Consider the following 26,481-nt stretch of genomic DNA (forward strand, 5'->3'; position numbering starts at 1 on the left):
TCAATTGTCATTTGTCAAGTAATTAATAAACTGTGTTTTGGATTTTAAATTTAATTTGACTAAATTGTAATTTGAATAAAAAAAATATCGAAATGATATCTTTTTTAACGCTAACACGAATAACAAAGTTCCTTGATTGTCGACCTATTACTATGAAAATATCTGCTGGTGGTAAAGATATTCCGAAGAAAAAGGTTTTTGAGGCTAGAATTACTCTTATTGGAACTGATGATTCGGTAAGCATAACCGACCTCAAAAGTGCTCAAAATATTTCCACTAGAAGAGAATTAAAATTAGTCAAAATTCAGGATGAAGATGCTAAAACACGGAGACCTGTGTATAAGTAAGACCTTAAATTACTTAGTAAAATTTTTCAATTAAATAGATAATATTGAGGCTTGGTTCTTTTTTTAATCATATATTTTTATTCAGTGTCACACATTGTCATATATTTATTAGGTGTTATGATAGGAAATACTTTGGTAAATTGAAAATTAGAAATAAGTTTTCATTTGGAATTACACCCAGTATACAGGATACCTGTATATATAATATGGATGTTTTTTTTAATGTTATTCTGCACTGTATAATTATATACCTTATCGCATACAGGAATAAGAATTGTACATTTTACCTTAAGCCTAAAATATAAAGATGAAAAAACAGAATGTCCCTTTATTTTCAGATTGATGACAAATGCTGAGTATCATGAGGAAGAAATATCTAAAAGGAAACAGAAACAACAAGCCAAAGAGAATAATTTTATTAAAGGAAATAAACTTTTAACACTCTCATCACGAATAGCAGAACATGACTTGATGACTAGAATTAAGAAAATTGGGAAATTGCTAGAAAAACAATTTGAAGTAAGAGTTGTGATATCTGGAGAGGAAAACGAAACAAACTTAAACTATGTAAGTATTATTAAAATATAATAATATTTTTTTGATCATTTTACTGTACAGGGGTGCTTTTGTGTTTTTCTAATCTCACAGTGAATAAGCGTTGCTCTTTAGTTTACTTTTTAAGATTTCACAATTCACAAGATAACTAATCATACTCATAAAACAGTCTTTACTTTTTAAAGACGCTATAAATAGAATTTAATAATTACTAACTTGGCATCTTGTTGAGAACTAAATTTTCTGTCACAAGTCTTAGATCCAAGCAGCTATTAAATGTGGTGTGAAAGTAACTAAAGATTGATAATATAACCTCTTAATTAATTATATATAATAACTTTATCTTTTTGAATAACTTCCAGGACAAAATATACTCAACAATTGAAAAAAACCTTCAATCAAATGGTAATCTAGTTCAAAAGAGACAAAAAGGCAGTTCTCTCAGGTTTCAAGTGCTACCTTTAAGAAAATTATCAAATCAGAAATCATCAAATAATGACTCAAGTTCCAATAAAAATGAGAGTGATGGTACTGCTGCATGACTAGCTGTGGTTATTGGTGGTATTTTACTGGCAAAATATTTAATTTTGAGTAAATACATGTTTAATAAAACCAAGGATACAGATATTGAATTAAAGAAAACTAGAAAACCATGTGATAGTGAAGAATTGATGTAAATATTGTAAGATTATTTATTTTATTAGGTTTAATTTAAATAAAATAAGCAAAAAAATTTAAAATTTTATTTGATTTGAACTGGGAAGAAAAAGAATTTATGTAAAAACAGAATTTGTTTAATCAGTCACCTCAAATATACATATCATTATACCCGGACATGCGACGCAAACACAGAGACATGTTAATCTAAAAACATGATATTACTAAAAGTTCATAAGTTAATGAATTACTTTATCAATTGGATTATCACAGATGCTTAAGAGATCTTTGAATCTTATGTGGTAGGTGTTACATAGTTTTAGAGTTATTACAATGCATTTATGAATATTTACATTATTATTCTTATATTATGAGCGTGTGGCATGTTTTTATGTACGTAAATCGCCTATCTAATGAACATTTCAAAAGTACAATATAATCTATCTGATTTGACTGAACTAGACTAAACATTGTTGAGTTTGCCGGATTGAACAAAAATAAAAGTTATATTTGCTGTTATTACTGTGGTCTTACTACGTCTCCTTTTTCCCAGCTAAGTTAGTGCTAGCCACTGCCAAATCCGAAACAAGCCCGGGAATCGAAAGTAGGATCTCCGGATTGTGTATATGGCTATGTTGTACTTACTTCAAATAATGGTGTAAGTCTAGTTCGTAGTTTACTATCAGGATTATCATAATTTGATTATCTTAAATTTTAGATTAATTAATACTTGAACACATTTCTAGGAAGGAACTTGTTTTCAAGCTACAATAACTTATAAATCCTAGATTTTTCTACGTACTACATGCACACGTTATTATCTAATAACCTAGTTTGCTGAAAGTTTCAGAAATAGATTTATTATGGCATCGATAATACAAGTAGATAGACGGCCCCAAGTCTGCTATTGTAAAGGTATTACACCATTTCTTTTCATACAACCTGTATTTTGCTCTAACTACTTTGAAATACAATTGGTGCTGATTGCTGACCGCCAAAGGCAAAGAAGTGTCAAACTTTTAACGATCATTGTTAAGGTTAATTAATTGCGTGGTGAAAATTGAAAATAATATCATGAATGAAACCATAGAGATCACGTCATTACGTGTAACGGATAAAAATTTAAATACGTAGAATGGAACGCAACAATTTTTAAGATCACCCTTGTTTAGGTATTGATGTAATCTCGTCAATAAGGGAACCTAATTCATTGGCTATTTTACGTTGTATTTATCTACAAATTTTTAGGCTAATATACTGATTGGTCGTACCAGACTAGGGGCTGTAGTCATCAAAAAGTTCATTATTGTTCGAATATTTTACGAATACACCGCAATATATGCATAGCGGTCTCTTTCTGCTGACGGTAAATCAGTGTTTAAAGTTCTTCCCCAAGTCAGTAGGGGCGAGACGGTGCCTACCACGGGAGCAGCGCGCGCGGCATTCCTTTCGAGTTTCTGAAATAAACAAATGATAACATATCAATGCTAAAAATGTTTGAATATAGAGTTCGAGAGGTCGAGGTAAAATTTATCAATGACCCGCCAAATGGATAACGAGTAAAAATAAACTTTTTGTGCCATGTCAACAATCCTATTGATAACATAAATTAAAATAATTGAAGCTGAGCATTTCCTACATAAATAATGGTTTATGATTTGTAATGAAAGCTTAATGACCTCCCGTTTTATATTTCTAAGGAATTTTATCAGTGCGTGCAAGGAGTATTCCCATTTGTCATTTGTATTCCAAAATGTCATTTTATGGTTTAGGAATAAGTCTGTACGCGAACGTACTCTATATGCCTTGGTCTACGGCCTACGCCAGTACAACGGAGTAAAGGAATATAAGAAGCCTCGCTGACCTTGACTGCGTAATTTTTAAGTGTACAGAAATTTGCGGTTGTCTGCTAAAAAGTTTGTTTTAAACCCTCTGTCAAAATCTTGATCAGACCGCCTGACAGATAGACTATGGCATTCCACAGACAAGCTTAAGTTGATCACTGCCTTAAATGATTATTCGATTTTGGAATTTAAGAGAATTATCGCACTTAGATCTCTGGACTATAGAGTAAGTTCTCACATTTATCCAATATAAATCAAGAACAGAAAGATGAATGCAGTTGGTTACATGAAACTGTTAGTTAACATACCCAAGCATTAGTATGAGTGTTAGTAGCCGAATACTTGTTCTCTTTGGCTTACATTGTTTATTATGTCAAATGTCAAAACCATTATGTAAGTCTTACCGCCTTATTCATTAATTGTATGCCTCCAATTCACTTTGAAAATTTTTAAAAATAGAATTATTTTAATATTTGTTTATGAATAAGACTGTAAAGTAAAATAATCTTTAAAACATAATAAATTAATACGATATACTACAACTGCAATCACTGATATGTAAGAAAGTGAATAATTGCCACATGACGTCGCGAATTTCTTTAAATACTTCAGTTAATATCCTGAAAACTATCTTGGGTAAAGGCGAATCATTTGTTTCAATTAAATCGACCCACATACGGCAGAGCTATACGTGCAAAGGTACCATACGCAGTCAGTTATCATAATTCTGTATACCTATTTAAAAGCCTTATAAGAACTTTTTGGCAATAAGTATTATTAAAACTGTATATTTATATCAGTGCCAGCAGTTTCTAAAGAGAACAAGTGTACGGCAAAGATGAGACACACCATGTTACCCATGAGCAAGGAACGTCGTCGGCCCGCGCGTTTGCGCCGACACGAACAGCGGCCTCGCTTTGCGTACCCGCGACTGCGACCTCGTACCGAGCGCCGCTCTGATGACTCCTTCGCTACCACGGCTGCTGGCACGCCACTCGAAGCCTCAGCGGAGCGATCCTCGATCAAGTGCTCATCCGTCAGCTCCAGTGGTGACTCTAATCTGTGGATATCAGGAATTAACTTAGAAGAACGTTTGGCCTAAAAAAAAATAGAATAAGTTAGAAATTTCTAATTACTATGTTATTTAAGGTGAAGGAAAGAACAATTATATCTACTAAAATAATTATATTAATTAATAAACATATTTATTATGTAATAAAATATATTTGCACAGAGAACGATAAAAGATTATTTATTACGCATCCTTTTAAGTAATTTTGTTTGTCATTAATAAACTTAAGAAAATATATCGGATAACCATACGATAACTTCGTTTATTTTGAATTAAATATATGTACTGATTTTACGTTTTGCGTGCTTAATTCTATCCAGATCTTTGTTCTTATAACAAAAAGAGACTTACTTTATTACGGAGCAGTATTGTAGAAGCTCAGCTGCCCGACAAGACGAGACGCAACATCGATCCGCTATACCCATTTGCCTTTTCCGTCTGACTGCGCCTGTAGGTTGTTCAATTACTGAAAATATTTTTTTAATAAGTTAACGTCTTTGTTGTCTGTATTTAACACTCGATTTTGACGTTTCTTCTTGGTACAATACGTTTTGAGCCTGTGGTAAGATGACGCTTGAAAAGTGATATGTAAACCGATTATTTTATTATCGTTTTTGTTGGCTTCGAATCATCGCCTCGCCTAGTAACGGATAACTTTGGATATATGAGGAATTAATTTTTATCGGATGGTCTTATTTCAGACTATTATCTTACTTAAAGGAAGTCCCTTTTTATATAAAATTAGGGTACCTACAGTTTTATTCATTATTATACACATTAAATTATTTTTTATATTAGAACTGTTGACTTCAACACCCATTGAATCTCTGATTCTGATATTATGATTCACATTAAATCGGCGCCTTTCAGACTTGCCATACTTAATTGCACAATTTAAATTATGACTTTTCCCATTCTAATAGCTATGGTCAATTTTGAATTTCGAATGGCCATTGTGTGCGAATACAGTAGACACAAGTGTTTTTTATTGTTTTATGCTGAATGGAAATTCCCACGATGTTACGCTCCCAAGATGTCCTTGGTTTATATAACATAGCACGAAACTGTTTCGTGATTGATAATAATATTAATAGGGAGGCGTTAAGCTTGTTTTTCCTATATTAAGTTGTAAACAATCAAGAGGTCGCGATTAAGAGATAAAAACTAATATAAATAATTATATAATTTTTATTAAACACACGTTGCCTTCATGTTAAGTAATTAATTCTTTACCAATACGGATCTAAATATAAATATTTGTGGTCCAGTTCACAGATCAACAAGCGAAAATAATTTGGTAATAAACAAAAGAAGTTCGGTTGACTCTGGAACTTTAAATGAGTTGCCATGTTTTTTTTATTTCCTTAATCAAAAATAGTGTCAATAAACAAATAATAACAGTTATCAATGCTATTTATAACTGCAGTACAGACTATATATAAGATAGATTATTAGGTAATTAAAATACTTTATTGATATCGTTTATTTTTATACCAATCAGTCTCACGTCAAAGTCGCAGACAATGCAATGTGTTAATGTTTACATCTATTCTCATGTCTAGAAAGCCCTGCCCTTATTGAACTCATAACCTTATCTTTTGCGTAATGATAAGAGATACTGTTACCAAGCGGATAATTGGCTCTTGCTAACATTCTCTTCGTAATTTTGCTCTCTTTAAAGAGTACTAGAGGGGCCTCATAGCCTAGCGGTCTTATTAAGTGGCAGCTAGGTGAGGGGTACCGGGTTCGATTCCCGGTTCGAGGGCAAGTTTTAATTTAATTTAAATTTGTTTTCGGCCTTTGGGAGGGTTGTGCGGTACCGGGCGAATGGATAAACCGTACATGGAGGACATGGTCGAATTTCTAAGGCAAAAAGCACGAATTATAAAAATCTTATACTTGACGCTGGCTAATGCACAAACCGTGCCAGAGCCATAAAAAAAAGGGTACTAGTTTTCCCGAATAGGACGAATAAAATATAACCAAAAAGGGTAAATTTTAGGGTGACATTAAGTAACGAGACTTAGCGCGAACATAGTGACAGAACATGACAGACAAGCGTAAATGACAGTTTGTGTCGATAAAGTTTCATACAAATTTAGTTTTCGACTCCTACTCATATATACTACTAATCTTGACTAAATACCCTGTCTGTCAAAATTCAATACGTTTCCGACATATGAAAGTAAACTTAGCACTGTTTCTAGATTTTGAATATCACCAGTATTTGTAAAAATGCTAAAAGCATTTGTCGAAAACATTAAAGTACTTGTTCATTTGAAATAACAGTATTCAATTTGTTCTGCTTGATATACCGTAATTTTTTTAAGCGATTTGCCATAGTTTTACCGACTACCGGTTTGCGGTTAGAGAGAGGTGCACCCTCAGGGGCTTCGACCTCGATCGCAAGGCATAAGGCTTTGCTTGTGGCTACTATACTGGATGTATGCGATTTACCAAGGGCAAGAACCAGTCTGAATGCTGTCTCCGACACTATCAACATATTTATATGTTCGCAGAGTGAACTCAGAATTCAGAATTCACAGTAGCGATATTGTGTATATTATGTATTTAATATTATTACGTACATTATTATATTTTATTTTTATCGACATTATCGTATGGCATAGTCTGTAAGGATAATGTATTTCTGTAATAAATAAATAAATAGATGGGGTAAAGGAATATTAGTTCAGGTATCCGTCTTCCGGCTCAGTCCCACACTACCAAAAATTTCCCCTCTTAAAAAAAGTTGCTACGATTGTTATTGGATTGGTTCAAAGTGGTGACCCTTCAGAGTCTTGCAAACTGTAACTCCCGTATGACAAAATCTGATAGTTTTTGACATATTGAAGTCATACTTAGCTAAGTTTTAGTTTACCCAAAGAGCCTGCTACGAGATACATCACGTAACTTTCAAATACAGTTTTCACTGTTGAAATTTTACAATATTGTTTTTTGTTAATAGTATTTTGTTATTTATAGTTATGAAGTACAAAGCATATTGTGTTTGTTTCTAGATTTAGTAATAGTAATCCCCGGCAGACCTTTTTTTAAATAATAAAATTAGATGTAATTTTTATTTAGGAAAAATCTGTAGTTGACAAAGTAAAATTTATTGCGAACCAAATTTTGAACCAATATTAATTATTTGTATTTTGTATATGTTTAATTTTGTGGTAGTTTCGACTGAATCTCATTCTCTTACTCATAAGATCACCTTAGAACACATTAAATAACGTAATTCTTATTACTCTTTTTCTGTTACCTCTCGTCATAAAAATTAGCACATCGACACACAGTATAAAAGATATATTGACAAAATTTCTTACCTGTAGGTACATCCCAAGGAGGGCTATTGTACTCTTTGCATAGACCTTCCATGGTCTCCACAAGTTGTCTGCCGCACAATTTGAAAGCGGGTGGCGCTGAATAACATGTATCCACCAGCAAGAATACTGTGATCACGGCCAAATGTGCCGACTTTACCACGGACATCTTGGATAACTGAAAACGAATAGATTTTGTGAAGTGGAAATTAATTACGATTTTAAAGGGCTTCTAGTGAGCGACCGAGCACGACAACAATGTCATAACAAGTTTTGTTTCTGTCGTAATCGAACCATATGAGGAAACAATTTTGTATTATTTTAATATTTATATTAAAACTAGCTGACCGGGCAAACGTCGTTTTGCCTTTTATATCATTTATAATAAGAAAATAGGGGTTGATCGTAGAGAGGTGAAAGTTAGGGGTTGTATGTATTTTTTAATGCTGTATCAGAAAAACAGAAAAAAAAATCTAAAAATAAACAAAAAATATTATATAACATTTAGGGGGATGAAAAATAGATGTTGTCCGATTCTCATACATACCCAAAATGCACACAAAATTTCATGAGAATCGGTCGAGCCGTTTCGGAGGAGTTTAACTAGAAACACCGCGACACGAGAATTTTATATATTAGATTTTATTCGTAAACGTTTCCCGACGTGGCACTTAAACAGTCGCAAACACAATGTTTTCACTATCTACAAATCTAGAAAATAACTTTATATAAGGGCCGATTTACATTATCTTAGTGTTTAGGAGAGTGCTTTAGTACTTGAAAGGCAAGTTCTTTAGCGTAGCGTTTACTAAAGCAAGAAGCGTTTACATGTTTCAACTAAAGTACTATCCTAAAGCACTCTCCTAAACACTAAGATAATGTAAATCGGCCTTTAGTAGTTTTTAATTGTTTTTATAATGTTGAAATATTTTTACTTACAATTTTTAAATAGGTTTTTTTTAATGTGATAATGTATTCAGTCTTCGTGACTGTAATCGGAGCTTACGAATGTTCATATTAGAAGTAGCAAACGCTTTTATACAAAGGGTAAGTGTAACATGACACCGGCGCCACCCAGTATTAAACAAGGGATGCTTTACGCATTTTTCATTTCCTTGATGTTATGCAATGACGAGTTGAAATTTTCACATTAAAATGAAACTTGACACCAACTTGACCACTCAACGTTAATGGCCATAAATGTCATGAACTATTAAAAATCAGTAGTGCTACAAGTTAGGGTCCTTCAAAAAAGAGCGTACCAATTCTTGAAAGGCCGGCAACGCACTTGCGAGCCTTCTGGCATTGTAAGTGTCCATGGGCGGCGGTATCACTTAACAGGTGAGCCTCCTGCCCGTTTGCCTCCTATTACATTAAGAAAAACCTTTAGGTTTGGGCCTCAGATTTCTGTATTTGTTTCGTGATCATTTGATTTTTCTAAAAGGCAAATAGAACGGTGATTAGCCTTCTGTACCACGTCGGCTTTTTGGGTCAAAATGCCAGTTTCCTTCAGGGTTCGAACCCACGACCTCAGTAATGAGAGTCACACGCTGAAACCAACACTCCTCTATTGTTTCATGAAACTTTTAGCAATCCTTTATTTAAAACGAAAGATTAATGTTATTCTCAACGACATCTGGGAGATAAAGAGAGAGAGAGAGATAGCGAAGTATCTTTATCAATTTTCTTTATAATATTTTTCATTAAACTCTCCAAAACCCATCTCTAACCTCGTTTTGAGTACAAAAGTGGTTTGGTTCGATCGAAGATTATAACATCGGTACATCACTTGCATATTATACAAATTACAGAACTTAAAAATCTTAAAAAATATAATGTAATAACTAAGAATATTATTATATTATTTGATTTGATAGTATGCTTCCTAAAGACTAGTTTGCGACCTGAGATGCGTATTGAAATACGCGCAAGATATTGTTTCTTAAGTTAATCTATAACAATACTTCAGACCGATCGATGATCGAATTACGTTTGGTCTGGTCATCTGACCTTAATTCGACTTTGTTAACAAACATAAATACTAATGATAATATACTACAGAGAATCATTTCATAATAATTATTATATTAAGATATATTTCACGAAAAACCCCATGGAAACATCATGGAAAAAGTAAGAGGAGATGGCCGGACTGGCTGCATCTTAGAGTAATAAATTAGTATATACATACATATATATACGAGTATACTTAAATATTTCGTTCTGTATAACATATGTCTCTAAGATGTGGATAAATAAAACCATTATATTTTACGTAACCAGTATCGTTTGTTAAACGTAAATAAATCAATAAATATTTCGATAAATTTGACGATTATTTAAATGATCCTAATCCTTGGGATTGATTTGCTCCAGTTCAAATATTTATGGCTGCCTTACAGACAATTTGTATGACTCAAAACTTGGCGATCAAAAAGAGTAGCGGAAAGTTTCTTGCCAGTTCATCGTTGGTAGTAAATTTAAATTTAGAATCAATTTAACAACTTTTATGTTGACGTTCAAAAGTGTACTTGGTTACCTATATGAGTAAAGTTATTTTGAATTTGAGTTTGTTAATATAAGATTCAGATGAGTGACTCAAAAACGTTTTAGCTTTTTATTATAGAAGTCGTAGAATATTTCTAAAACTACAGAATGTACATTGTACATGACATTGCTTTCTGTTTATTTATTTACAAAAACGTGTGGTGCTACAACCCTTAGGTTTGGTCAGATTTCTTTACCTGTTTGGTACTATAATGTTTGGTGATAAGTTTTTTCTAATAGGCAAGTAGGTGGCGGCTTTTTAGATCTAAAGCGGTTTCCTTCACTACGAGCAAATGTAACCAGTGACAATCTTATTTGATACTGTTATTTAAATTTGATAGTTGTGTGGTCGCATAATAATCAATGTATCTTGACTTACAATCTTCTGTAATATTTAATCACAAATAACATAAATTATTGTAAGTCGATATTTATAACTGGACGGTTTTAATTTCAATAATTTTAACGTTAATTCGTCAAAAATCCTAACGAAAGTTCAAAACTTCAAGAGTGGCGGAGAGTTTATTGCCAGTTCTTCTCTTCCGTTCTACGCCGTTGAATTGAGAACTGGCAGTAAATGTAAAATTAGAAGCATGAATATGTATTTCTTTACTGACAAGTCATAAGTGTACATTATGTTACCTACATGATTAAATGTTTTTTTTAATTTTACTTTACTTTACTTTAAAAAGACGCTACGAATTTGTATACGGTTGGAAACAATTTTTTTTTTAAAGACAATTCACACCTATTGACCTAGTCCCATGCTAAGCTGGTGAAGCTTGTGTTATGGGTACTAGGCAACGGATATACATACATATTATAGATAGACATATAAATACATATTTAAACACCCAAGACCTAAGCACAACACCAAATGCTCATCACATCGATGTTAGTCTCAGCCGGGGATCGAGCCCGGGACCCATGGATTCGCAGTCAGGTTTACTAACCACTAGACCAATGAGTCGTCGAATTGAATTAACCAAGTGATTAGTCCCACGTTTAGTTTTATGATACAATGACCACACATACTGCACCCACCCACTGCACCCTATTCTTAGAATGGCACTTACGGAAAGGAAGACGCTGATTTGCATTTTTATGAATGACGAAGCCTTGTTTTATAATTCACTTAAACTAAAATGGCCTTATGTATTAAGAGGACCGCCGTTTCGATGCGTGAAGGATCAACTGGGTTTATAAGGTGGAAAATGCTCATATTTTTGATGTGAAACTTCTTTAGGCGCACGAAATTTTTACGGATGAAACGCAATAATAAAAAATGTGTGCGTGTGCGTGGTGTACACACGTAAGTAGTGAAACTTCTTTATGACCTTATTTTTCGAAAAATGATCTACTATATGCAACTTTACAGAAATTAGTTAAATTAGATAAAGTTTAACAAAAGGCTTTTATTGTCATAGACATGAATACAAATACAATTATTTCATTTTAACTTATTACTGTACTACTATGTAGTATTAAGATTATTACAAAATTTCATTAAGTGTAATAGAATTATTAGTATTACTATCATTGTTATCGTTATTATATATTTTTGTTACTAATGGCTTCGAATCTCTTCGGATCAACCGTGGTAGGGACAAGAAAAAGATGGCGCGTAACCGAAAAATGTGACAAATGTGTGTAAATTTTTTTCCAACGCCGATAAAGAAGTTTGACTTCAAAAAGCAACATGGCGCGTAACCTGCTACAAAATTTCTCCCATACGTCGGATAAGAAGTTTCACTTCAAAAGATGGCGCGTAACGGAAAAATGTGACGCGTAACGAAAAAATGTTACACTAAATTTTTTTCCAACCCCGATAAAGAAGTTTCACTTCAATAATATTAGCGTCACGAAGATGTGCAGCATTTTTGTCGAAGAAAAGGGAGAGAGCGATTGAGACCGATTGAGAGAGAGTGAGAAAGTGCGTAGCATGAAGCAAACTCAAACTCAAACTCAAACTCAAAATATCTTTATTCAAGTAGGTAACTAAGTACACTTTTGAATAGTCAAGTTAAATTAATCGTAAATTTACATTTACTACCAGTTCGCAAGTCAAGGGCGTAGAGCGGGTAAGAAGAACTGGCAAGAAACTTTCCGCCACTCTTTTTAATCGCCAAGTATTGTCATACAAATTGTTTGAACTGGAGCAATTCAATCCCAAGGATTAGGATCATTTAAGTAGTCCTCAAATTTATAAAAAGCTTTGTTGATTAATTTTCGTTTAACGAGGACTTTGAATTTATTTAGTGATAATTCTCTAATTGCGCTTGGGAGTTTGTTGTAAAAACGAATACAATTTCCATATAAGGAGTGATTTATCTTTTGGAGCCTGGTTGGTCGTACACTCAAATTAGTTCTATTTCGCGTATTATACTGGTGAAAGTCACCATTTGTTTTAAAATCGTTTATATTTTTTTGGACATACAACAAGGCTTCAAGAATATATTGACCAGATAGTGTCATAATATTTAATTCCTTAAACTTATTCCGTACCGACTCCCTCGGAGAAACACAACAAATACCCCGAACAGCCCGCTTCTGCAGCACAAATATGGATTGAACCTCTGCAGCAGCACCCCACAATAAAATGCCGTACGACATAACGCTATGAAAGTAGCTATGATACACAATTTTAGCCGTGTCCTCATCAGTAAACTGTCGGATTTTCTTTACTGCATATGCTGCAGAGCTCAGCCTATTCGAAAGAGTCTCTATGTGTGGGCCCCATTGGAGTTTACTATCTATTGTTATGCCTAGAAAAACAGTTTTGTCAACAAAGTTTAGTTCACTGTCCTTAATTTTCAGGTTACCAATATCTCGCTTTACGCTAGTAGTTGTAAATCTAATACATTTTGTTTTATTCTCATTAAGCAATAAGTTATTTACATTAAACCAGTTAACTATACGAGAGATAGAATTGTTTACATCGTCCAATAATACGTTATTCCTATTCACTTTAAATAGAAGTGAAGTGTCATCAGCAAACAATACCATCTCATGAACTTCGTTGACAAAGAATGGGAGGTCATTTATGTAAATCAGAAATAAGAAAGGCCCGAGAATCGATCCTTGGGGGACGCCCATTGATACCTGCGAACCCGGAGAGGTGACTCCATTGACATGAACTCTTTGGATCCTTCCCTTTAAATATGAATTCATCAGGCTGGAAGCTTTGCCATCAACGCCATAGTGTTGAAGCTTTCCAACGAGTATATCAGGATGAACACAGTCAAAGGCCTTTGACAGGTCACAAAAGACGCCGACTCCATCATATGATTCTTCCCAGGCGTTAAATATGTCCGAAATCAACTTCACACCGGCATCGATTGTGGAGCGACCCTTAGTGAAACCATACTGTTTATTATGTAAGAGTTTATTTTTATTAAAATGTAAAGAAAGCTGGTCTAGCATTATCTTTTCAAAAACTTTGCTCAACGCAGGGAGCACGGAAACAGGTCTGAAGTTTGACGGATCAGACTCACTACCTGCCTTGAACAACGGTGTAATCTTACTTAATTTCATTTCGTCCGGAAAGACTCCACAATCGATACAGCTGTTAAAAATTATAGACAATTCAGAGCTTATTACATTAATAACGGAATTTAAAATGACTGTTGACATACCCCATATATCTTTACTTTTTTTTAAATTAATAAGCTTAAAAGTTTTAACGATATCATTACAAGTTATATGTTTAAACTGAAATTTAATATTACATTCAGGTACACATTTTTCTAGCAATGAGATCGCAGCAGCAGGTGAAGAATCTAGGGACTTGGTCGTATTTAGTGGTACATTTGTAAAGAACTCTTCAAAAGAAGAAGCTACCTCTGGGTCAGATTTTTTTAACTTCCCTTTAACTTTTAACATATAATCAGTTCGTTTGTCAGACGTTTTACCTGATTCTTCATTTATTATTTTCCAGGTAGCTTTTACTTTATCCATGCTATTTTTTATTTTTGAACTTAAATATTGAGACTTTGCAGTTTTGCAATCTTTTTTGAAATTATTTGAATACAACCTAACATATTCCCTAAGCCAAGTCAAATAGCCATGGAGGGGGAGTAGGGAGCAAGCAAGTGAGAAAGATCGAGAGAGTGAGATAGAGCGAACGTCGCATCACGCACAGTGCCATGGAGCGAGAGGTGGGAGAGAGCTATAGAGGGAAAGATTGAGAGAGAGAGTTAGGGAGGTCGAGAAAAAATACACGCTATTGGTTGATATATTGGTTTAGTAGTTACATATGAGAACTTTAGATGGAAATTCTGTCGCATAACGTCTTGTGCACTAAACCCAGATTTTTATTTTTATTATCATTAGTACGTATACACTGTGTAAACGGTGTGTATATAGATATACAAATACATGGAGTGATCATATACTGGTACATGATCATCTATTGGGGCTTTTACCTTAGTAACAATTAATTTACAAAGAAGTTTCACTTCTGACATGTGTACTTTGTACACTCGCACTTTTTTATTAATCGCCCTCAGGCGTATTTAAACTTGTCATACGTATATTTTATCTCTAGAAAATTCCATAATTCAATTGACAACTCGCCCGCCATTATTTATCACGTTATACTTTTGTTCCAATTTTGAATTTTAAACAACGTTTATTTGCTTCCGCTTGCCACAGATTAGCGAGACAGATTCTACTGTGCCGCCATTTCATTTCACATAATATGCATAATCAAGTACGATTGTTATGGCACGCTTTATAGTTGTGGTACGTGTACTACGTGGTCCATGGCTTGTGGAGAGCAATATTATATCACATTATAGTAATCATTGAACATTTCGTTGCAATAACATAAAAACTACCTTTATTGTTATGATTGTTTGACGTGACAACGTCTTATAATTCGATGGAGCCGGCTGCACGCACGAAAACACATGACTCATGCGGCGTTACCTCGCTCTGAGGCGTTCCATTTAAGGCTTGAAGTGCAAGCGGGAGCGCGAAGCGACAGAGAGGCACAATCGGACTCCGCGCTCTTCAGCGTTCGACATCTGTCTCTCTCCTACTTGAGTGAGCGATTCGTGACGTTGTCACGTTCAACTATCGTCAGTAAACCGACTTTACAGACAACCGATTTTTTTTTAATGTTTCTCATCTTATTTGACATATCGAAGGTTTTAAGACCTTACCAACGCGTCTTAGTTGTTAGCAAAAATAACGTACATCTCTGGATTCAATTCCTAGCCAAACAGTTTTATAGACCCAACTTTTTAAAAATATTAATGATCTTGAAATACTCATGAGTATTATTTAAACCGATTCCGATTTTTCAATGATTGACTCGAAATATACTTTATTATTCCTCTAACCGACCCGAATTAAAAGAAAAAGTTGTTTAAAGAAATAGGTTATAGTATTTAATCATCCGGTTTACCAATTCCATTTACGTAAGTTACTTAAAACCTCCAACATACATAGTCGGGGAACTATCTAGAAAACATACAAAAAACCGTACCTTAACCATATCAAAAATACATATAAACAGCCTTGCGATTCTGTAACTCACTTTTCGAACTCACACAGCTAGATAAACAATAAACTACAAGCTCCCACCTTTTCAGAATGCCAAATCATAAAATGACTGCTTCACGACTGATTTGAGAGCGACCGCCGCGATGCGAAAACCGCTGTGTGAGTTCGAAAAGTGAGTTACAGAATCGCAGGGCAGCTGATGATAAAATATGGTACATAGGTCGTTTACCTTTCTGTTTACTACGTTTATACAAGCACTTTTCCTGTCGTTTCAAACAGCAAGCAGTCATAACAAACCGAGCCTCCAACATTCATTAGACAATAAAGTTGTTTATTAATAACTTTATAACCTCATAAAGCTAACTATGGCTGAGTCATAAAATGTATGTATAAATAAAAATGAATCGCAAAACTTAGCTAAGCGCAAAAAGCGGTGAGGTTTTAATTGTTTCGTTAACCTACAGCAAATTATACACAGTGTAAACTCGATATAACGTTATTCGATATAACGACAAACGCTTTATACCGCAATATATCCTCTATTAATAAACTCTTAATAACGCAACAGCAACCCTCTATTACGAAGAAATATTTTCATATTTAGACATCAACAACATACTTAAGTGTAATTGTTTTTATAATCAGCTTAGAAGAATAACCTTTTGAGGTGCTGAAATTTCTAAGAATGACACCTGTCATAAACAGCCGTCTCGCCTTTGTTAATTTGTTAATTAACACAAAACACGTCAGGCATAGTTAACAAAATATAAGTGCTTAGAATAATTTACCTATTTATAGTAGTAAAATTAGAAATTGGTTAATTTTTTTTCTCTTGTCTCAATATAACGAAAACTCTCAATAAAAAAAATCGTTATAAAGAGTTTACACTGTATAACAAAAAAACAATTATACTAAAGATATAGCCAAAGATGGAATACATATTGAAACATTTACGAAATGAATATTGTTAAACACATTTAACGAAGTAATACCTAATTCGGCGTGTGTTGTGTGATGATGTGAAAGTGTGTATTTTTTTAGGGTTGAATCTTCGTGATTGATATACGTGAAGTGAAGATTGATGTTACCTAAGTAATAGTAATATAAACACTTAAAACTCTTATAATTTTAACTTTTAATTCAAGTAGGAGCATTTTTCAAAGTGATATACGAAAACGAGTTGTTCAATCGTCCTATTGCCAATGCCCCTTCAATAGCATGAGAAAAGTAACAATAGTTGTATCAAAGGCTTGTTGACGCATGTATTTCTCAAGTGTTTTATATTAGTGTTAGTATGGTTCCTTCAACGTGATGCTTTAAATAATAGTAATTTTTATTCTATTTTTTTGTTATATTTGTTTACCAAAATTGTCATATATTTTATATAAAAGAGCTTGTAACTAGTATTATGTATTAGGGAGCGTTCAAGTATTACGTAACGAATTTTGGGGGGGGGCCTTTTGTAAAACGTTACGATGCGAGGCGGGAAAAGAATTACGCGTTATTGTTAATATTATTTTCTACTTACACCACATAATAGTAACTAAAGAGTCACTAGGTGGTCACGAAACGTTTTACTAGACTTGGATACAGTACTTGGGTACTGAAAAACGTTACGGCGAGTTCATGGGGGGGGGTCAATAATCTCCAAAATGCGTTACGTAATACTTAAACGATCCCTTATGTGGTAAACTTCATTAAATCAATAAATTGAGATATTATTTTTACTTTTTATTACACGAACAATAAAATAAAATGCTATACTAATTAAAACGCTAAAGAGATTACCTGCGTCTGGCTATACGACCTGACGTACGAAGAATTATATAATCGCCTCGCTTATAAACTAATCTAAAACAAATTCTATACAAATAGTGTTCATTGAATTACCACGCTTATATTAACTGCACCCAGTTTATTGGCACAGTTGTAAATACAACCGATCATGTGAAGATTGAGTAGTAAGTACGTTCCGGACAATCGTTTACATGTGAATTGCAAGACGCATGCGCATACAACCGGCGATTATCTTGAATTTAGGGCTATCATTCTTTTTTAGTTTGTTCGCCCTTGTATCGATTTAAGACAATATTTTATATGGACTTTGTTATCGCTAATTGGTATGTTTGTATGTTAATGTTTCATATCATTCCGTTATTATGATAAATACTAGCTGACCGGGCAAACGTCGTTTTGCCATGTATATCATTTATAATAAAAATAGGGGTTGATTGTAGAGGGGTGAAAATTAGGGGTTGTATGTATTTTGGCATGATGTATCATAAAAAAATAAAAACAAAAAGTTTTGTCTAAAAATTAAAAAAAAATTTTTTAAACTACCCTTACAATTTAGGGTGATGAAAAATAGATGTTGTCCGATTCTCAGACTAACTGAATATGCACACAAAATTTCATGAGAATCTGTCGAGCCGTTTCGGAGGAGTTTAACCACAAACACGCGACACGAGAATTTTATATATTATATGTTACCAGCTACATGACAGCATCGCTTGGTAATGCTTTCAAGTTTTACGTACCCATGCTAACACAAATGTAGCCCCTTTTCGGTAATATTCAAATATTCTCAAAGTATTCATCAACTACTATAATGTCTTGTTTCTTAATATAGAAATATATGAAATATAGTGGCTCTATATTTCGAATATTCGAAGAGACAACAATTCAATGAAACTTTAATAAAACACGTACAAGCACAGTAATTTTAACGCAGCATAACAAAAAAATTATAAGTTTGCAGTGAGAACCCAGAGTCAACTTTAATAATCATAATGATATCTTAATCACGTGAGCCAATGTGACCCGTCCAATTATGTACGGATTACTCATATGCCAAAGGGTATACAGAGACGAGATTTACAACATGACCATGTGTCATGTAAACATTTTTAACATTAGCCCTCATCAGGATTATAAAATGACCAGTAAAATATAGCGAAATCGTTGTGAACCCTAGGATACATAACACCTATCACATCCGTGCCTCAGTGCGGCTGTACTTGATTAGATAATAACATGAATCGCGGCTTCTTTCGTAGACTAGACGTTGTAACTCTACATGTTGAAACTTTGTTTTTATACAAAGCAGGTTTTATATCATAGTGATTTTGTTGCATTTACAAGATTCTTATTGCACAAACCGTGCCAGAGCCATAAAGGAAAAAAAAAGATTCTTATTACGCTATTTTAAACTTCGAAGAAGGTTTTTTTGGCGCGTATTTATTTTGAATCGTTCGTAGGTCGTTCTTGTTAATCGAGATGTCAAATAGATTTGCAGCACATAGGCACAGAAATTGTAATCCGGCGTTTTTAATACTTTTGGCTGGGTAGCGTCAATATTTTCTCTTCATAATATTATTGTATTTATTTATAATAAAGTACTTCCTTCATCATACATTTTACATATAAACTTTACAAAAAATACAATAATATTACACATCCAACAAAGGTTAGTTTTTACCAGTACCTATTTAAAAATTAGCTTAACATTGAGGATTATGCAGGCACTTAAGAATGTTTTTTTTTGACGTGATAACGTCTTTAAAATCGTTTTAGTCGGGTGACATGTTCAGAAACTTGTGTCACACCAAAACCTCACGAGCGCGATCGCAGGTATAACGAGAGAGAGACGGACCGATCTCCCGTCTCATCTCGAGCGCTGCCAGTCATTCCGTGAATGTATGAAGAAAAATGTATATCATAGTCGAATAAGTAAACTTGTCATTTTACACCCGAAATTTATCATCAAAAGTGTGAATAAAACGATAGATGTAATTTAAAATTTGAAAAAATTGTTATCTTCATTAATTCCTTACTTTCCAAAAACTTATATCACCAATAAGACGTTATCACGTAAACATCTCGATCGTAAACCTACTTTACAAACAACCAATTTTTTAATTTAATCAGCCCACTACTGAATATATGAAGCTTACACAAGTAAAGAACTGAAAAGTCAATTAGAAAAATATTGAATTAAATGAAAACTTACACATGGAGTTTAATTTAATTATAATTAAGTAATTCTATACGGTTCATAGTTCAGGGGTCACTGTGATGTCCTCTACCCTAACTAGACATAACATAGGATAATATGTCAAAGTAAAGTGTAGAATATGTCTCAGGTGCCGATTGCAAATAATATGTGGCATTTAGTACATTAACTTAAACCGAGTTAAACTAAAAAGTTATATAAGGGCACTTGATTAGGATTAATGATTCTTTTTTAAAGACAATCACACCAATTGACCTAGTCCCATGCTAAGCTGGTGAAGGATAAGGCAACGGATATTCATGCATATTATAGATAGATAGACATATAAATACATATTTAAACACCCAAGACCCAAGCACAACACCAAATGCTCATCACATCGATGTTCGTCTCAGCCGGGGATCGAACCCGGTACCCATGGATTCGCAGTCAGGGGTACTAACCACTAGACCAATGAGTCGTCTTGTGTTCTAACAATACATGAATAAAGAGATGTATCATATATAACTTTTATCTTAAACTCCGCTTCATAAGCCAATGAGTTTGAAGAATCGCATACTTTGGGTGGTCTGTTACAGTTGTAGGTCATTGGAGTCGGTAAATAGCAATCAACGGGGATTATGCCCGACTGTTTAAGCGATTATCTCCATTGCCAGCATTAGCCTGAGACATTTATAGACGTTCACGATACATCTTTGATGAATGCTTTTGAGTTTTATTAGACTACAATGTTGTTTTTTGAAGTGAAACTTCTTTATCGGGGTTGGAAAAAAATTTAGTGTAACATTTTTTCGTTACGTCACGTTTTTCGGTTACGCGCCATGTTCCTTTTTGAAGTCAAACTTCTTTATCGGCGTTGGAAAATTTTTTACCGTCACATTATTTATAATTTATTATTTATTATTCGATACTTAATATTTTAATGACAATTAAATTCATTGAATTCCTAACATATCTTCCTTTTTCCGTCCCTCTAAGTATCGGAAATCTAAACTTTTAGATTTGTATAAATATGAACAACACTTCAAGATTAGTTTGCCACTGAAGTTTCACTTCTGACATGTGTACTTTGTACACACACCCTTTTTTTTATATAAAATGGGGGAAAACGGGCAGGATATTCATCTGATGTTTGTGATATCACCCCCCTTTGAACAATGCTTTGGTGTTTTATGAGACTAACTGTTGTTTTTTTTTTGCTGGGGGCAAACGGGGAGGGGGGATGATGATGTTAAGTGATGCCGCCCGCCATCTTTGATCATACAATGTTTTGGAGTTTTCTGAGACTGAACTGTGATATTTTTTCGTATAAATGGATAGGAGATGAGCCAGCTGATGTTATATGCACATTGGTACAGGGCTCGCAAGTGCGTTGCCGGGTTTTAAGAATATAAAAACATCAAATTACGGATTAGATCTGGTTCTGGATCTTTGGCTACGAGATGTTAACCATAAAAGTAATACTGTCATTTGTTTATATTAATATTATTTCCATAGCAACCGGTGGCAAATCGTAACGACAAGGATCATTTGTGAGGGTCATATCGTCGGCTATCCCAATTGGCGTTCGGCGGTCACTGGCTTATGTCAGGTACAGTCTATGACCGTAAACAAGGATAAAGTATTTAACTATAATAGATTTATAGATTATAAATACTTGGGACTGTGGTCGTTACGACGAAACTGTCTGGGCCTCAGATTTCTGTATCTGTATCTTGATCATTTGTTTTTTTTGCGCGATCAGCTCTATCTGTGTACACGCCGTCGATTTTATGGGAGCATGCCGGTATCCTCACGATGTTTTCTTTCATCGTGCGTGTTAAAAGCACACTAGATAGTTTATTTAGATAGTTTATTGCATAGCCGGGAATCGAACCAACGCACTAGGCCAGCAACCATCCATAGAAATTGTACTGATGTAATAAACTTCAAATCAAATCCAAGCAAATTGCAAAGAACAGTACTTTTTTATATTAAATTAAAAGTTGTTTGACTCGTTGTCTTCACGTAATTTGTATTGATGCGTTTTGTATGATTGGATAATCAGTTCCGTATTCTCTAATTACCAGAGCATGAGTTGCAATATGAGCAAGGTCGCGTCAGCTGACTGAAGTAAATTTTTTGTGAGTAAAAGTGCACAAAAGTTAAATGAGATTTGATATAAGAACGTATGATGTTTGTCCCGTCACATATTGAAATTGTTTCTAGAAGCTTTTGTATCTGACTCATTGATTTTACCGTCTAGAACGAGCTGGTTTAGTTAGCTTTATTTATGCACTAAAACAAACTATCCTTACAGTACCAAGCCAGTACGATAAAGTCACGAAAAACAGAATTAATTACAGAATTTCATTAATTGTAATAGAATTATTAGTATTACTATCATTGTTATCGTTATTATATATTTTTGTTACTAATGGCTTCGAATCTCTTCGGATTAACCGTGGTAGGGACAAAAGGGGAAAAAGATGGCGCGTAACCGAAAAATGTGACAAATGTGTGTAAATTTTTTTCCAACGTCGATAAAGAAGTTTGACTTCAAAAAGCAACATGGCGCGTAACCTGCTACAAAATTTCTCCCATACGTCGATAAAGAAGTTTCACTTCAAAAGATGGCGCGTAACGGAAAAATGTGACGCGTAACGAAGAAATGTTACACTAAATTTTTTTCCAACCCCAAGAGTTCCAAAAGAAGTTTCACTTCAAAAATATTAAATACATTAGATCGCTACTGTGTACTCACTCTTCGAACATATAAAGATGTCGATAGTGTGACATATCAGAAGCGCAACGTCTTTGTCAATCTGTGCTACAGACTGGTTGAACAAATGAAGTAAGAAAACTTCTTTGGTATAGCCGAAGTTTGAGTGCCCGACCTCAAATGTACGAATCACACGCTTAACCACTGGCACAGTGTTCTAATACACGAATTTGACGTCACGTGACATTCATAGTTAGAAAATACGGCCGTCGTATTTATAGGTACGAACGCTGTGACCCCAATTTAAAAGTTGACCTCGCAAAGTTCAAATTATTTTTGCTCTCGCAGATTACTTGTTTACTTATATTTGCATTATCATTAATTAATTTTTTATGACACTGTTTATATTTCATTATAACTATTTTGCGGTTAATTCAAACCGTAAACCAAACTATAAATTCCTTAAGTATTCAATATACTAATTTCGGTAAGGACATTCAAATTTTTGTAGGTTTTAAGATCGATTAGTCTAGACACTATTGTTCCTCATTTTCTAAAACGGATTGACTCTTGGACTGTGCAAGCACGATATATGGCAAGGCCATTTTTAATTAAAGTAATTAAGAATCTAAATATATTCGGCTAACTGATAACTGATCGTGGTTTGTAACACGGAAGGCAAAAGATCGCGTGGCTGTTTAGTGTTTACCAACTAGATGGACCGATGTGAAAGACTCATTGTCCTCAAAACTCAAAACAATAGACTACAAGCTCCCTCCTTATCAGAATGCCAAATCGTAAAATAACTGCTTTACGATTTGAGCGCGACCGCTACTGCGAAAACCGCTGTGAGAGTTCGAAAAGTGAGTTACAGAATCGCAAGGCTGTAATAAAAGAGGTCCTGGACAGAAACCGGTGGAAACAAATTGTCTGCTTTAGTTGTTTCCTTGCTAACCACGACGCTCAGAAGAGAGAATTTAGAATCTGTTCGAGTATGAATATGCTTTCGCTTAGCTAATACTATACAAAAACGTAAAGTTTCTATTACGATAACTATTCGATATTACGAATAGTGTATAGTAAAACCTCTGCTATGTTGCTGTATTTGTGAAGAGAGTTTCTGAGAATGTTTTATGTGAGTATTCCAGCATGCCGTTCTTATTGCTACCTTTTATGATCGACTTGAATGGGTAATAAAGACGTGTGCGTCCCTTTGGTATACGACTTCAATTTACTCTAATATTATATTGTAACACTGTAAAGCCGTCCTTTATTTTGAGGAACGGCTTGACGATTTTTTCATACATTTGCAAGGTCTGAGAATAGGTCGTGATATAAAAAACGGTGGTCGACTTTAAAACTTATTATTTCTTTATTTTAAAAATAAAAGATGTTGTAACTTATACAAAAAGGCTAAAATGGAAATGGGCCGGTCACATTGGCCGCCTTTGTGATGGCAGATGGGTCAAAAAGACCCTTACTTGGAAAGGCCCAGTGGGAAGAAGAAAGAGAGGATGCCCACCGAAAACTTGGGAAGATGATATAAAAGGGATAGCGGGAAAAAACTGGAAAATTGTCGCATCAGATAGGGATAAGTGGAAGAATCTGGAGGAGGCCTTCACTCCATCGGAGATTGAGTACAAGTGTAAAACTTAAAAGGCATGGACTTACTGTAGTTATAGTGTACTCGAATAAAGGCTATTTTTATTTTATTTTATTTATTTCTTTATTTTTGTATGAAAAAAAATCAGTGGCGCTACAACCTTTTAGGTCAGGGCCTCATATCTGTTCTATGATCATTTGTCAATCTAATAGGCAAGTAGGTGATCAGCCTCCTGTGCCAGATACACGCTGTCCACATTTTGGGTCTGAGGCAAGCCGGTTTCCTCACGATGTTTTACTTACTACTTCAAACAGCAAATGTTAAATGCGCACACAGAAAGAAAGATCATTGGAGCACAGTCGGGGATCGAACCTATCACCTCAGCCACTAGACCAACTACGATATTTGTATATCAAATTAACGTTTGGGGGTGACCCCCAATGCCCCCCAGACACCAAAGTCTATTGTTATTAGAGTCAGCTAATAAAAGAGAACCGTTTTTGTAATGTTATGGTGTTCCATCAAAATAGTAAAAACATGGTTTTAATTAATTTGTTACTTTTTTTATTAAGAGCTCGTTTCTTTGATTAATTGAAGTTACTGGTTCGAATGTTTTGTTATATTTACACATAATTTTAATAAATATCTTAGAAGATTACTTTAAAATAACTCGGTAATAAAATAATATCCCACGCGCGCATGTTAGTGTGCTGTAACCGCATATAAACAAAATACCAATTAACATTAGTTTATAAAACGAATATAAAACAAGAGATTAATTTGTCGGTCAAAGTTGATCTGTCTAACCTTTAGTCAGGATGCCTTAACAGTAGCAGTACTTAATTTGTATGAAAATGACAGTTCGTGTCGACGAATTTTCATACGAATTTAGTTTTCGACTTTCTACATACACTGCTGTTTATTAATGTGTTTGGAAATGGGACCGGTTCGTTGGATGTAAAATATATATTCCGTACACCTGTTTCTGTGTACGCGCCGTTTTAGTTTTTAATGAACATAACAATTATTATTATATATTACAAAGTTTTGAACTTCTTATCAGAAATATTCTTAGTAAACAGTTGCTAATTATGTATTGATTAATTTAATTGGAGTTTTCTCTAGAAAAGCGGTTCTAGAAAATATGTGCAAAACGTTTGAAGCCAATCAAATAATTGACCTAGATCATATAATTACAAGAAGCGGATTTTTAGCTGAATGTTTATTTTTAACACGTTTTTATGAATATTTAATGTTCTGATTATTGTAAATAAGTTTGAAAAAATTAAATGCACTGAATCGCACTTTCATCATTCGATTTTCAAAAATTAACACATCGTAGACTAAAACCAATTTTGCAGTATTTTTTAGATTAAATTTTTCTGCTTTATAAAAACAATTTAACGTGTCAAGATTAAAAAAAAAAACATTCAAAAAAAGAACTCGCTTTCGTAATATAAATGATACAGGAACATACCTGATATTTTTTCCGTCTCCGTGCTGCTGATCGCACTGTTGTGTTCGCAGTCGTGTCGCACCGTACGCGCTCGTGCTCCGGCGCCGGTCAGTGGTCACGCTGTAGCCAGCGCACGCGCAGCACTCGCTTTTAAAAGACGATGGGCGGCCCGCCACGCCCCGCGCTCCGCCTGCCTTTACTAAAATCCTTACTACACTGATAACTTTTTTTCACTACACTGTTTACGCTTGCAAAGAAGGCATTAACACTACTGATAACATCTCGAATGGCATGTATTATGGGACGAAGCAGATATAACAGTATAAAATGATAACTTTAGATGTGGATATATTTTAAAAGCTTCTAGGTTTACTTTGAGTGGTATTAATAATTTAAAGTTTTAAAATTGTAATTCCGTATATACAGGGTGTCCCAAGACTATCGGACATCAAGGGAAAAGTATCTTAAATATCGTAGCTAGGACATTTTGCTGAAAGACTTTATTTTATTTTGAAAAGTATTACTTAGAAAATCATTGAATGCAGTAATACTTTTCAAAATTAAATAAAGTCTTCTTTCAGCTAAATATCCTAATCCTCCTAAATTTCAAGGCAGTTAGTACTTCACACAGCCTAAGCCTATACTTGGAGTTGGCATATAGAAAGTAGTCTTTTCAGTAGTCATGTGGAAGAAAACGCCATATTAGCATCCAAAGCTGGGTTTTTGGATACAACGTATACAGCTCCACAAGGTACAAGTTTAAAGCTGGTCTTCTTCCTAAAAGTATCTATGATCATATATAATATACGCAATACATAATACATAAAAATAGCCTGATTTAGAGACCTAA

The 26,481-nt window shown here is 34.1% G+C and overlaps 2 protein-coding genes across 2 annotated transcripts; one reads left to right on the plus strand and one right to left on the minus strand.

Moving 5' to 3' along the window:
* LOC125061349 lies at positions 1–1,642 on the plus strand. Its single transcript, XM_047666741.1, has 3 exons — positions 1–343; positions 686–914; positions 1,265–1,642. Exons 1-3 carry the CDS (start codon positions 93–95, stop codon positions 1,442–1,444), a joined length of 660 nt encoding a protein of 219 aa, XP_047522697.1. The 5' UTR covers positions 1–92; the 3' UTR covers positions 1,445–1,642.
* On the minus strand, positions 1,632–25,807 carry LOC125061350 (insulin-like growth factor I, adult form). The gene is made up of 5 exons (XM_047666742.1): positions 25,653–25,807; positions 7,808–7,982; positions 4,827–4,941; positions 4,253–4,463; positions 1,632–3,016 (listed from the first exon to the last, which is right to left on the minus strand). Exons 2-5 carry the CDS (start codon positions 7,971–7,973, stop codon positions 2,879–2,881), a joined length of 630 nt encoding a protein of 209 aa, XP_047522698.1. The 5' UTR covers positions 7,974–7,982; positions 25,653–25,807; the 3' UTR covers positions 1,632–2,878.
* Between the last annotated feature and the right edge of the window lie 674 nt (positions 25,808–26,481).

Source organism: Pieris napi, chromosome 23, assembly GCF_905475465.1.
Source record: "Pieris napi chromosome 23, ilPieNapi1.2, whole genome shotgun sequence".
NCBI classification, from domain to species: domain Eukaryota; kingdom Metazoa; phylum Arthropoda; class Insecta; order Lepidoptera; family Pieridae; genus Pieris; species Pieris napi.

Bases quoted from the DNA above. Each gene is read 5' to 3' on its own strand.
- LOC125061350 (XM_047666742.1), bottom strand. From the start codon at position 7,973: ATGTCCGTGGTAAAGTCGGCACATTTGGCCGTGATCACAGTATTCTTG. The intron at 4,942-7,807 runs GTAAGAAATTTT...AAATATTTTCAG, and splicing joins TCCTTGGGATGTACCTACAG to TAATTGAACAACCTACAGGC. The intron at 4,464-4,826 runs GTAAGTCTCTTT...TGATATCCACAG, and splicing joins CAATACTGCTCCGTAATAAA to ATTAGAGTCACCACTGGAGC.
- LOC125061349 (XM_047666741.1), top strand. From the start codon at position 93: ATGATATCTTTTTTAACGCTAACACGAATAACAAAGTTCCTTGATTGT. The intron at 344-685 runs GTAAGACCTTAA...CTTTATTTTCAG, and splicing joins ACACGGAGACCTGTGTATAA to ATTGATGACAAATGCTGAGT. The intron at 915-1,264 runs GTAAGTATTATT...AATAACTTCCAG, and splicing joins ACGAAACAAACTTAAACTAT to GACAAAATATACTCAACAAT.